The sequence below is a fragment of the Mustela lutreola genome, chromosome 7 (assembly GCF_030435805.1).
Source record: "Mustela lutreola isolate mMusLut2 chromosome 7, mMusLut2.pri, whole genome shotgun sequence".
NCBI classification, from domain to species: domain Eukaryota; kingdom Metazoa; phylum Chordata; class Mammalia; order Carnivora; family Mustelidae; genus Mustela; species Mustela lutreola.
In genome coordinates, this window is record NC_081296.1 from 78,735,071 (window position 1) to 78,748,473 (window position 13,403).

The 13,403-nt window shown below is 37.1% G+C and overlaps 1 protein-coding gene across 3 annotated transcripts in view; it reads right to left on the minus strand.

The window, feature by feature from the left end:
* The window catches only part of WDR72 (WD repeat domain 72), a 216,681-nt gene that overhangs the window by 71,020 nt on the left and 132,258 nt on the right, over positions 1–13,403 (minus strand). For all 3 annotated transcript variants that reach the window (XM_059181600.1, XM_059181599.1, XM_059181598.1), the window contains one exon: positions 9,784–9,985. In XM_059181600.1, the coding sequence (XP_059037583.1) occupies positions 9,784–9,985 (202 nt within the window). The remainder of the gene's footprint in view (positions 1–9,783; positions 9,986–13,403) is intronic.

A 13,403-nucleotide genomic window follows, 5' to 3' on the forward strand; every position in this document is an offset into this window, starting at 1 on the left:
CTATAACCCTGGGGCTAATAATACATTATATGTTAATAAAAAATTTAAAAAATTTTTAGAAAGTACAGGTCCAGGGGCACCTGGGTGGCTCAGTAGGTTAAGCCTCTGCCTTCAGCCCAGGTCATAATCTTGGGGTCCTGGGATGGAGCCCCACATTGGGCTCTCTGCTCAGCAGGGAGCTTGCTTCCTCCTCTCTCTCTACCTGCCTCTCTGCCTACATCTCTCTTTCTCACTGTGTGTCAGATAAATTAAAAAAAAAAAATCTTTAAAAAAGTACAGGTCCAAAATAAATAAATAAATAAAAATAATAAGGAAAAATAAGGCTCCTGCCAGCAAAATGAATGACATTCTGCAGTCAAATGCTTTACCACTGAGCTATACCCCCTAAAGTGAATGACATTCTGATTGAATGGGATATTCCAATGGCATGAAGAGAAGAATGGTTAATTTTTTCTTCAACCACCACTCTAGGAAGATTGCCTTGGCATGGGCCAGATATCATGCTATCTGCTGAGAATACAAGGCTGACTAAATCCCTGTTTTGTTTTGTTTTTATCTCAAAGAATTTAGTAGTACCATTTTTCCCCCCCAGAACTAGGGATGCATATCCATATTGGGTGTAGGGGGATTGGATTTGATGGAGAAACTCCTATAATACCACATCCCAGGCTCAGGAATGGAATCAATAGGGAGGAGGCTGACCCAGCTCAACAGGTTGTCAAAAGGGCCCCCATTTAGCAGCAAAGGGCACTGGCTCCAAGTGAACAGGAGTGAGCCAGAAGTCCCAAGAGAGGCAGGCAAGTCAGAACCCAGGGTGTGAATCCAAATATAGAGGAAATAGTGTTTGAGGCAGTTCCTTAAATCCTCCCATGGAGAAGCTGTAGCAGAATGAGGAACAAGCCAACACGTTTCAGGCGAGGCTTGGGGCCCTCTAAAAACATCAGACTGAAATCAGATTATGACAAAATGAGTAGTGGAGACTCAAGCAATCAACCAGCAGGAAAGAGCAGAGTTCTGGGTGGTTACAAATTAGATTCGTTCATGTTTCTATTTTTAATTTCTTGTGAGCCACAATTTCAGTGGATATTCAAGACTATATATGTCCAGCTGCTAAAGAAATGCAATCAGCTGATTTTCCTTGTCCTCTCTTTCTCTTACTAATTAGGAGTTGGCTGAATCTTTAGTACAAGCTATCCCGCGGTCCATCCATACATCCATCCACTCAATAAACACTTATTACCAGCTACTAGGTAAAGCACCAATCCTAGGGGATGGGAGGAAAAAGATAAATAGACCCGACCCCTGTCCTTGAGGGGGTCAGTGTTGGCAGGCCAGTCTGAGCTTGGGAGAACAATAGTAGAAAACACATCGATTTCAGCAACAGAATCTAGATCACTTTCTCTTTGTCAATAAATTTAAATGGGTATGCAGACAATAATCAATAAAGTGGTGCCTGCACAACTGTTACCAAGGAAATATTTAACTCAATTCCTTGATGCTACCGTCTGTGTGCAATCGGGCCAGGTTGGCATTCTGATTGCTCATGAGGAAAAAAGACAACGAAATACTCTAGTTCATATGCCAAGATGAAAAGCATCAATCTCAATCTCCGTGAAAGATGAAACTACTTTTGGAAAAAGAACAGTGAACTCTATCAGTCTTTCTAAGGCAATGCAATCTTGAGGATGATACAGAGAGGGCAGAGGCAGTGGGGAAGTTCACAAGAATTTATACGGGGGAAAGGGAAATGATGAAATTTCTCCATCAATTTTATAGGAAGCTAAAAATAATACAAGACATATAGTCCACCCAAATGACAACTGTGTTTTTTGAAAGGTATGTAATGTATTCTAGGTGTTAGATCATTGATTTGCTTATCATAAATAAATTCATCTTCATCTAACATGTGAATGCCTTGGTATTTACATAAGATTGTCTAAGTATGTAATTCAAATTAATCTGTAACAATGAAATTCTGTATGTCCTCTTCTCTTCTCCCTTAGCTGCCAACTTCTACGCCTTTCAATCTATATGTATATGCCAAATCTCCTTCTTCTTCTTCTTTTTATTTTTTTTAAAGATTTTACTTTTAGGTAAAATCTTCACCCAACATGGATCTCGAACTCCCAACCATGAGATCAAGAGTCACTGACTGAGCCAGTCAGGGGCTCCTATCTATACGAAATCTTTTTATTTCTAGCATTTACCATTTGGCATTTCTAGTTTCCAGGTGTAAAACCTTCTGTTTTTTAACCACTAAAACTTATATTTATATAAATTTATATTGCAAATAAAAGTCTTTAGTATTAAGTACATCTTAGTAGAATAACTTACAGTGACACCCCAAAGGTTAGTAGAACTTAGTTATTTGATATTTTCTGATTAACTTCTTCATGAGAATCTTTTCTCCATTGTTTTGCCAAATATCTGGATCTTTGCTGCCTTGTGACTCCCTGTCACACAGGAAGCACTTGGTAAATATGTGCCAAATTTACAGACAATGAGGGAGAATTGTGGTTAAGTGGGAGGCAAAGCCAAGTAGGGATAAAAAACACAAATTCTGAAGCTAGACTGCCTTTTTTTGATTCCTGGTTCTGCTGTTTGTTGGTATGGAGATCTTGGGCAAGGTACTTCACTTCTTCGTGTCTATTTTCCCATCAGGGAAATGGGTATAAGAATAATACCTATCCCCATGGAACTGTTGTCTTGGTTAAATAATTTGAGGTATGTGAAGCACTTAGAACATACTAAGCCTTAGAGAAATAAGTCAGTCGGAGAAAGACAACTATCATATGATCTCCCTGATATGAGGAAGTGGAGATGCAAGGTTGGGGGTTTGGGGGTAGGAAAAGAATAAATGAAACAAGATGGGATCGGGAGGGAGACAAACCATAAGAGACTCTTAATCTCACAAAACAAACTGAGGGCTGCCGGGGGGAGAGGGTAGGGAGAGGGTAGTGGGGTTATGGACATTGGGGAGAGTATGTGCTATGGTGAGTGCTGGCGATTCACAGACCTGTACCCTTGGGGCTAACAATACATTATATGTTAATTAAAAAATTAAAAAAAAAAAGAACATACTAAGTTTGAGGAGCCTGGGTAGCTGGCTCAGTCAGTTAAGTGTCTAACTTCCTCTCAGGTCATGATCTCAGGGTGGTGGGACTGAACACTGCTTGGCAGGAGTCTTCCTGCCCCTCTGCCCCCCCCTTCTCACGCACTCGTGCTCTCTCTCTCTCAAATAAAAAAATAAAATCTTTAAGGAAATAAACATACTAAGCCATATCAGTTTAAACTGTATTCTTGTCATTATTACTGTCCTTATTCTGGAAGGCTGAGGCTTAGGAAAGGAAGGCATTGGAGCAAGGGGATTCAAAGAGGACACAGATGTTTTCTAGAGAAGAAATTAAGGGCCCATGGGTTTCTGTCTAATGTCCAGTTTCCTCATTCATACATGTATTTACCAGATGATTCTTGGGAGGAAGAAAAAGCATAACTGGCTTTAGTACTCCTAGCAAAGAATTATCTTCTCCCACTTCAACTTTTTGCTTGGCTAAATCATGTCCATCTTTCAGGTCTTGGATTAGGCATTTTTTTTTCTAAGAAGACTTTATGACCTCAAGACTGGCTCAGGTGCCTCTTTGATGTGCTCCTGCAGCCTCTTCTGTGGCATCTGACACACTTCATGGCTACCCCAATGCTAATTTGGAGATTTCCAATTCATTCCCTGTGGCACCCCTAACTCTTGGACCAGTACATAGAGGCAGAGGAGTAGTATAGAGGAGAGATGCATGAAGATTTATTCAAAGTCTTGGAGAAAGAACAGTGTGCCATGGACAATATCAACTTACCCACCCTGAATAACTGAAAGCTTATCACACCTGTCCTCTTAGCTTAATCTACCCAAGGGCTATGGTTGGGATCCTTTCTTGTAGAAAATAACAGAAAGGTTCTCTGAAACATGTATTTTATTAGTATACCAACATGAGGCCCTTTATAAAATATATAGAAAAAATAGAAATTTCAAAAAAAAGTCCTTAATACACGCACACGCACACCTCCTAATGTAACTTAAGATAAGTTTGGCAATGCCACTTACATCTTATTTGCTTAAGCTTGCATTGCCAGTATTATCTTCAATCCATGGTTTCTTGGCAAAAAATCCTAGTCCATTTTCTGAGGGTTAGCTAAAATTAAAAATGAAAATCTGTAGGTCATCTAGGCAGAGACACTTAAAACTGAACACAGCAGGGACAGCTGTCTGTAAAATGGGTTTTCCACTTTTCCTTTGGCATTCCTGGAATATCATACGTGAGTGACACTGCACTACTCGACATAGGAATCAAGTCAGGGTACCAGGGTCGACCCATGTATCAACTATCTTTTGTTTGAAAAAACAGAAGTATAGATTTTCATTATCTTATTCATCCATATCTAATCAATCAACAAATAGTGTAAGTTACACCTTCAAAATACATTCAGATTCTGATCACTTCATCCAAAGCACCATATCCGTACCAAGCTGCTATCATCTGAGTTAGCATAATGGCCTCCCAACTGATCTCCTTCTGTCTACCCTTGGCCTCTGAACTGTAGGCAACATATCTCATTAAAATATGTGCCTGCTGTTTGTGCAAATGATTTTCTATCTTGCTCAGAGAGAAGCCTAAGACCTTGCTATGACTCTCAAGGCTTTCAATGATGTGTCTCCCACTACTTTCCTGCTTCCACAAAGAAGAATGCATTGGCCTTCTCATTTAACCTGGAGAGCTCACAGAGGGTAGAAGATGCATTTACTATAGATAAATATAATCAAGAAAGTTTCCCTCCGAGGTAGTCAACTGTTTCAAAGCCTTTCCACAACTAGACAGATTTCCTTCCAAGAAATTCAACAGGCAATGGAAGCCTGTCCCGATGCAGTCCTTCTGCCAATGGGCACCAGGACCAGAAAATTTTTCTGTTGAGTGGATGTTTATTTCCCTTATTTACCGCAAATGCATGGTTTTACTTAAACAAAGAGCACATTTTCATTATTGAATTTTGTAGATAAGTCTTTGAAAACGATTCATGTAATAAAGATTATTTGCAATACCCACATATGATGCATCATCTTCACAACTACACAGTTTAACGTGAATTTAAATTCAGCTAATAATTTCAAAGTGACAGTTTTATCTACAAAGCCTCCATTTCTATTTCAACCAATTCATTTAATGGAACAATTTAGAGCACTTGTTTAAACTGATCCAAATAACATAAAAAAAAAGGGGGAAGTAACTTTCAAATGCATTTTAATAACAGAAACCACTGCTGATTTTTAAAGCAATGACTCTTAGCTTCAAATGTGAATGTTAATTCTACAATTTATTATTAAAGAAATGAAGGAAGAGAGCAATGTAACTGTCAGAAAAATCAGCACTCTGCTGTAAAATACCAATACACAGATATTAAGACCTCAAATAAAATACATGCTGTGAAATGTAACAAGTGAAAACATTGAAAATAAGTAAGATATAAAATTATAAACTTCAAACACACATTATACTACTTTTCTCACTTCACTTGATTTCCTTCCATTGCTTTCTAAATGCATCTCATGTTCAAATAGTTGAAGAAACCTGGTGATTTTCTTTATTATAAGGGCGGAGATGGCAATGATTGAACACTCTGCATTTTCTTTGGTAATAGAAAGTATGATTTATGAGAGGAGAATAAAAATCTAAGAAAACCACTCGATAAATTATTCAATTTTCAGATCATGCTGACTTAGAGCAAATTTCCTCCATGCTGCCACTATGGAAAATGCAGTTTACTGGATTAGAACACAGTGCTTAAGAGAATATCTGGGTTTGCCTCCCTGTTTTTATTAATTTTGCGACTCTAGACAAAGCATGTCAACTCTTTCAAGTCCCACGTCATTTATTTTTGAAAAATGGGACAATGCTATATGTGGGCTAATTGAACATAATAAAAAAATAAAAATAAATAGAAAGCAAAAACAAAACTGTAAAACACTATGACCCATATGAAATAGGTAATAATAAATAATAAAAGAAAAAAATAATGGAAACAATGCCTCAAAGTACAAGATAGACACACTAGTGACACTGAAGATAGCTGGCACAAGGATAGACTTTTTTAAAAAATACTGTTTATTGGGGTGCGTGGGTGGCTCAGTTGGTTAAAGCCCCTGCCTTCAGCTCTGGTCATGATCCCAGGGTCCTGGGATCAAGCCCCACATCGGGCTCTCTGCTCAGCAGGGAGCCAGCTTCTTCCTCTCTCTTTCTCTCTCTCTGCCTGCCTCTCTGCCTACTTGTGTTCCCTGTCAAGTAAATTAAAAAAAAAAAAAAATACTGTTTATTTTAATGTGTCTGAGAAAGTATGTCAAAAAGCGTACAGAGGCAATTTCTCAGGATAAGCCTAGGTATCACTATGGGAATCTCTTTTTCAGAAAGTAGTTATTTTCAGTGTTCCTCTGAAACTTCATTTCCATAAACATGGACATTTAAAAAGCTAAAATTGTTTACACAAATGACTCAAATGTTGGGAAGAGAGTTAGGGTTTATGTGAATTACGTGAGAATTAAAGGAAAAAGTGAGAAAACATTCATAAAATATTTAGTATATCATAAAATATTTAGTATATATTTATTATAGCTGGAGTGTATTAAGAGTGCAATAATTATTGTTACTATTTTTCCTTATAACCTATTACTGCCATATTACAATAATGCTAATAAACCAAATATACTCCATTCTGGCATTAAAGAAGCTTATGAGTATCCATACATAATAAAGCCATCATCTGTTACTTTCCAAACGATTTACAAATAAGATGCATTAAGAAACTAAGATACCAAGGGGCACCTGGGTGGCTCAGTGGGTTAAGCTTCCAACTTTTGATTTTGGGTCAGGTCATGATCTCAGGCTCACTGGGCTTGTGATTCTCTCTCTCCCTTTGCCCCTTCCCCATCCTTACCCTCCCCCCCCAACCCATGTGGCAAGAGCCCACTCATGGCCTCTCTCTCGAATGAATAAATAAATACAATCTTTAAAAAAAAAAAGACACTAGGAAATCAAGAAAGAATAAAAGAAATTAGAGGGGAGAATGGTGGAGGAGTGCTCACAGAGGACAAATGAGCAAGGACCTGAAAATAAAAGAACATAAACCATTTATCATAAGAATATTCGGCAATAGGTTGCAGTGACACTGGATCTAAGTAAATCTGCTTTTAAAGTTTGAGGAATAATCATACCTAGTGAACAGTATCTCTACTGTCCCCTTAACTTTTGAATCAGGACATGTGAAATAAATACAATGGCTTTTTGCTTATTTTTTTAAAAATCCAATAAGTAATATAGTACATTCCACTCAATAAAGGTCCAAAACTTTTCCTGCAATTTTATAAAGTTTCTCCGAATAGTTCAAAAAATGATTTTGTTTGTTTAGCTTTTTTGCTTTTTTCCAAAAAGAAGGAAAGAAAGACAATGTTAATTTCCAGCATAATATTTCTTGGGAATTTTCCTTTTCTTTTTTTTTTTTTTTTTAAGATTTTATTTATTTATTTGACAGACAGAGATCACAAGTAGGCAGAGAGGCAGGCAGAGAGAGAGAGAGAGAGAGAGAGAGAGAAGCAGGCTTCCTGCAGAGCAGAGAGCCCGATGCGGGGCTCGATCCCAGGACCCTGAGATCATGACCCGAGCCGAAGGCAGCAGCCCAAACCACTGAGCCACCCAGGCGCCCCGGGAATTTTCCTTTTCAATGCACATTATGTGTTTCCACTTAATTGTAATTGTAGTTAGTATTTTCCTACAGGTAGTATTTCTGATGAAAATATGTGCTCAGAATTTTGTGAATCTTCATTTCTTTTAAATAAAATATTCTAAATTATATCCACTAATATATAAAAGTGACTTTAATATTTTTGTATCCTAACTGTTATCACAAATTAACCCTATTTTTTTTTAAACATTGGCCAAGGACCATTCAGTAATGATCTGAAGATAGTTAATATCTAACTTAAAAATCCAGATGTCTTTAGTCATAGTAAGACCAAATTCCAGAGTATATTTCTTATACCCACAAATTATTTGGGAACAGAACAAGGCTCAATCTGGTGAAACTTCAAATAACGGATAAGCCATGTGATAGCAAAAGTTATCAAAAGTTTCACCTTGATAACCTGCCATGAATTTCTCACCCAGAAAAGAAGGCTATGGGCCAAAGGATAAGGTAGACACCCAAGCTTAGGGATAAAGCATATAAATGCCACCTAATGACAGTTAACACATGATGAATGACACTAGCTGTCTTTGGGGATCTGGAAGAAACATATTAATGACACTACCAGTGCCTCACCGAATGAATCAAGAACCCACATGCACTCTCTGAAAATTCATTTAAAAAGGAATTTTTCTCTTCTTGCTTGAAAGGTGTAATACAACTACAATTATGTGATATGATCAAAAAGGAGCTCCTTCAGGCAGTTGAATTTACCAGATAATTAAAGCTAATTTCTGGACAACAGACAAACAAATGACTTGAAATTGCCATTAAGCTTTATCAAATTGCTTATTGAATTTATCATCTTCAGTGATTGTCTTGGAATTAGGAAATATTCTAACTACTTTGATCTTTGGCCTTCACCGATGAAGCCTTTCCCTGCAACGTATCCTCTCTCACTACATAGTATTGTCCAATAAACGATCTTATAAAAACAGTAAGAAATAAATATAATAGATCTTTAAGATTGACCTCTGTTCTAGGATTTAACATTTTAAATATAGCAACATTTTTCTGAGTCCCAAATAAAAAAAAGAAAATCTCTCTCTGAGAGCTAAAAGAAATACCTAATAACTTTTCACACCCTGGAACATGTAAATTTGTAACATGTTTTTCTGAGGAAAATATATATTTAATCATAAAGTAACTTGTTCATCAAAAGCTTCCTAGTGAGGCTGAATACCAAATTTGTACTTACTCCTTTTTATTTTTTAAGTCACAGCTAATGGGTTGAAAAATCAGATAACATTTTATAGCAGAAATTGAGATTCACCTGCTAGCCATGACCATAAACATTATCATTATGAAGTTACAATGATAAAATTTTATTTGTTACAAAATCAAGTGGTCCACCTATAAATCAATTTAGTTTTAGTCTCTACTACATTTCTTATTTTTAGGAGAGAAAAAAAAAAAAATCCAGCACATGGCTATTACCAAGGTATCAAGTGGAAACAAATTTAGGATCCATCATTATCAAGATATTCTTAAAATATCTCATTAAGCTGCTACTGTTAATCCTGTTTTCATTTTTTTTTTTTTTAGAAAATTTTATTTATTTGACAAAGAGGAGGCAGTGAGAGAGGAAACACAAGCAGGGGGAGTGAGAGAGGGAGGAGCAGGCTTCTGCAGATCAGGGAGTCTGACTTGGGGCTTGATCCTGGGACCCTGGGATCATGATCTGAGCCAAAGGCAGATGCTTAACCGACTGAGCCACCTAGGCGCCCCAATTTTGTTTTCATTTTCCTTCACTTAATTTAAAAATATTTTTGTAAACAATACAGATTTTTGTTCTAGAAAAAATATTCATTGATTATAATAGAACTTAGAAGGTTTATCAGAAACTTGAGAATTAGAAGAAGAAATTGATAGCCAAATAGGTCAGAAACAGGGCCCTGGCTCAGTTTTTGCAGAAATGATATATTGTGAACTCATATTCTGAACGTACTCTAAGTAGTAGAAAAAGATCTGATGAAAGTGCATGTCAATAAATTTTGTACTTACTTTGCAGAGGCCAGGAGTCTGTAGTACACTGTAAGTCTATCTCCTTCCCCCTGGTCCTTTCTGTCTTCTGCAGGATCTGCTTCATCTCACAGTGAACGTCCTCTGTCATGGACACTGGTTGACTGTTTACTAGTGTTTTACTCAACGTCTTCATATGCTGTTGAACTTCCGCCAAAAGAACAGCTTGTATTGCTTCAGTTACCTATAAAGATTTTTTTTTTTTAATCATTTTGGCAGGGGGCGGGGGGAGATTATTACAAATGCTTGGGGTCTTCCATCAAGTTGAGAGCCTGGAATTTGGACTTAAATAGGTTTCACATAAAGTGTACCACTCCCATCCACTAGAATTAGCATCTGAAACAATTGAAATGCAGATACTGAACACTGGAACCCAGACCAACACACTGTTCTTTTGCTAACGCAAGAGATTCTAAAAGGAAAGTTGAAAGGAGTTCTTAATTCTTTCACCTAAGGTACTTTCATTTCTGCCAGAAGATAAAGGAAATGAATTTGAAGATATTATACTGTTTCTTAAAGTCAAGTTTAGCTCCTCAAATAATGTCTAGCTTGAAAGCACTATTTAGCTAAAAACACTTGATTTAAATTCAGGTTTAATACAGAAAGCTGAAGACAAGACTTTAACAATAAATCTCACTAAATTGTGTGGATGTTGGGGCACCTGGGTGACTCAATGGGTTAAAGCCTCTGCCTTTGGCTCGGGTCATGATCCCAGCATCTTGGGATTGAGCACAGCATCAGACTCTCTGCTCTGTGGGGAGCTGTTCCTACCCCCCCACACCCCTGCCTCTCTGCCTACTTGTGATCTCTGTCTGCCAAATAAATAAATAAAATATATATATTTAAAAAAAATAAATTGTGTGTATGTGTACATGGTTGTACACAGTTTAAAAATATTGCAAAGCTTGACTTCCAATTATTGTACACATTCAGTCAAGGATCTATGATTGGGTCGAGGGGGAAGGGAATGCTTGTCATAGACATCTAATCCAATATCTTCATTTTTTTAAATCAAGAAGCCGGGACAGGACATCTCATAGATGTGATGAACAGGCCTTCCGACCGCTGATTCTATGTCCTTTTTAGTATATGTCCTCCCAAGTTTCTATATCCTCATCCCTTAGTAAAGTCAGTGACGACGTACCTTTACTCTTCCTAGCTTGTTCACATATTTGTCACTAATATTATAAGAGTAAATAATATGAGTATCATCAAAAAAATAAGAGGAAGCAGAAATAACTGAATAAAACACATTAGCCATAATGAGTAGGATACTCAGTCATAAAACTTAAAAGCGAATACTGAATGGCATTCACTCAATTAGAAACAAACTCAAACCCACACTTTGTGCTCAGTGTGAAATCAATACTCAGCATGGCTCCAATCCACCAGCAGATGGTACATCTTATAAGCATGTAATAATGCTATCACAATATCTGGTATACAGTGGGTACTAAATAAATGCTAATGGAATTGAAATAGATTCTGTACTTAAAAAAATAAAGTGTAGAAAGTAGAATTTATTGATAATTTCTGACTATCAATACTTTAATCTCTTTAGTATATAAATACAGTAGATAAATTTTGCGATAGTTAGTAGGGATAGAATTTTCCCCAACAAAATATAAAATTTTTAGACAATATATTATATAACTTTTTGAATTTAATAATGAGCTAGAATTGAAAGCAGTGCAGCTGTAAAGCTGTCTCCCAAATGCACAGAAATAATTTTCTTTGAAAAGACAGATGTGCAAAGCATTACACTCTTATGAGAGAATGTGCAGAGATTTAAGTGAAGATTTACAAATCCATTGGCTGGAAAGAGACGGCCACAAATCTGGGCCATATTCTTATTACTAGAAGTATTACTATGCCATAGGCAAGCTAAACATTTTAATGGTTTTCTACTAAAACCTTGACATAGCAAAGTTCTGTAAAATAGCACAGAGCGTTATGAAGACTCCACGAGAGCCCCTGTGGACTGCTTGTGGTTCCAGTGTCCAGAATTTCCAGAAGAAAAGTATTTTCTCAACACTTGGTCCACAATGACTTTTCACATCTTTGCAGCATCTCCTGGGAAAGCAATACTTGTCCCTGGAGGCCTGGATGTCATGATTTCACCCACTGGTGTTAGATTATAAAATCCAAGGAATTTTAATGAAGCTTCAGAAACACGCAAATGAGCAACCCCAAAATCTTACTGTTGCTTTTTCAGCATTTATTTCTCTGTGGGACATATTACATGCATTAGAAGCAAAAGAGGCAATCTCCAGACGAACTCATTCATCTGCAAAATTAACACATTCTTATCCCCAGCCCCCTTCACTTTGTGAGGTAGGATTCTGCTACTTGACAGAAACATTCCATTACCACCTAAAATACATTAAGAAGTAGATTCAGCTTAACATGATTTGACTAACTGCTTAGATGAACAGCTTTATAAGGAATTTGAGGATTGGTTAATGAAGCATTAAAATACAAGAGGCTCTGTTGCTCCCAGAGGACCAAGGAATTTTCATTCCCATTTTACAAGTGAGGAAAAGAATCAACAAGCTACACCTATCTTCCAGAGTTATTCATCCGGTTAGCAGCAGAGAAGAGAGAACTTTGATGCTTGGACTTCCTACAAAGTGAGTAATAAATGCTCTGGTCACATTTGTCGTCCTGCCAGACTTTTACACAAGGTCATAGAATCATAGAACCTTAAAGGTCCATTAGTCCAAACATGTCCAAATCACATTAAAATTTATTTGAAGGCCAAATGAACAACTGCAAAATGCCTTTAGTTAGAGCAATTCAGGATAAATTTTCTGTTGAATTCTTTTCCTTCAGGATTTTTTCCCTTGGTGAGGAATTCTTAGGCTACTGGGGGAAAAAAAAAATCTTACCTTTAATAGAGACTCTTAGGATGTTTGCTAACACGCTGGTAAAAATAAAAATGTACTAATGTTTATTTGATAGTCCCAGAGGCTTTTGCATAGCTAGTCATTCATTTGTTAAATATTTATTGACAGGCTGCCATGATTACTACTTTTCTGGGCATTGGTGATTGAGGGGTGAGTGAGACGGACTGAGTCCCTGCTCTCAGCAAGTTTCAATGACAGCAAGAAGACAGAAGATAAGCAAGCAAAAAAGCAAATACTATCATTTCCATTAAAAGCAACTGCAACAAAGAAAATAAAACTGGGTAATGCCATAGTGACTGGAGGCATGGAGTAGTGACAACATGAGGTGGGTAATCAGGGAAGACTTCTTGGAGGAGTTGACCTTTGAGGTAAAACTCAAACAATGAATGGAAAAATTAGAATTCCAGCCCAAGAGAGCAGTAAGGCCCTGAGGTGGAAATGAGCACTGTGTATTTTGGAAATAAAAAGGTCAGTGTGGCTAGTTAGAGCAGGAGGGAGAATGATGAATAAAGAGGCTAGGCTAGTGGCAAACCATGTAGAAACTCACAGGCCATGGAAACATGTTTCAATAACCATTCCAACTGTGTTTATTTGGTTTTGTGGTGTCAGCCCCACAGTGTGTTCTGACTTAACTTTCTTTGTTTTCAATAAGCATTTGTAATTGGAATTATTGCTATGCTGGTCTTGCAAAATTTG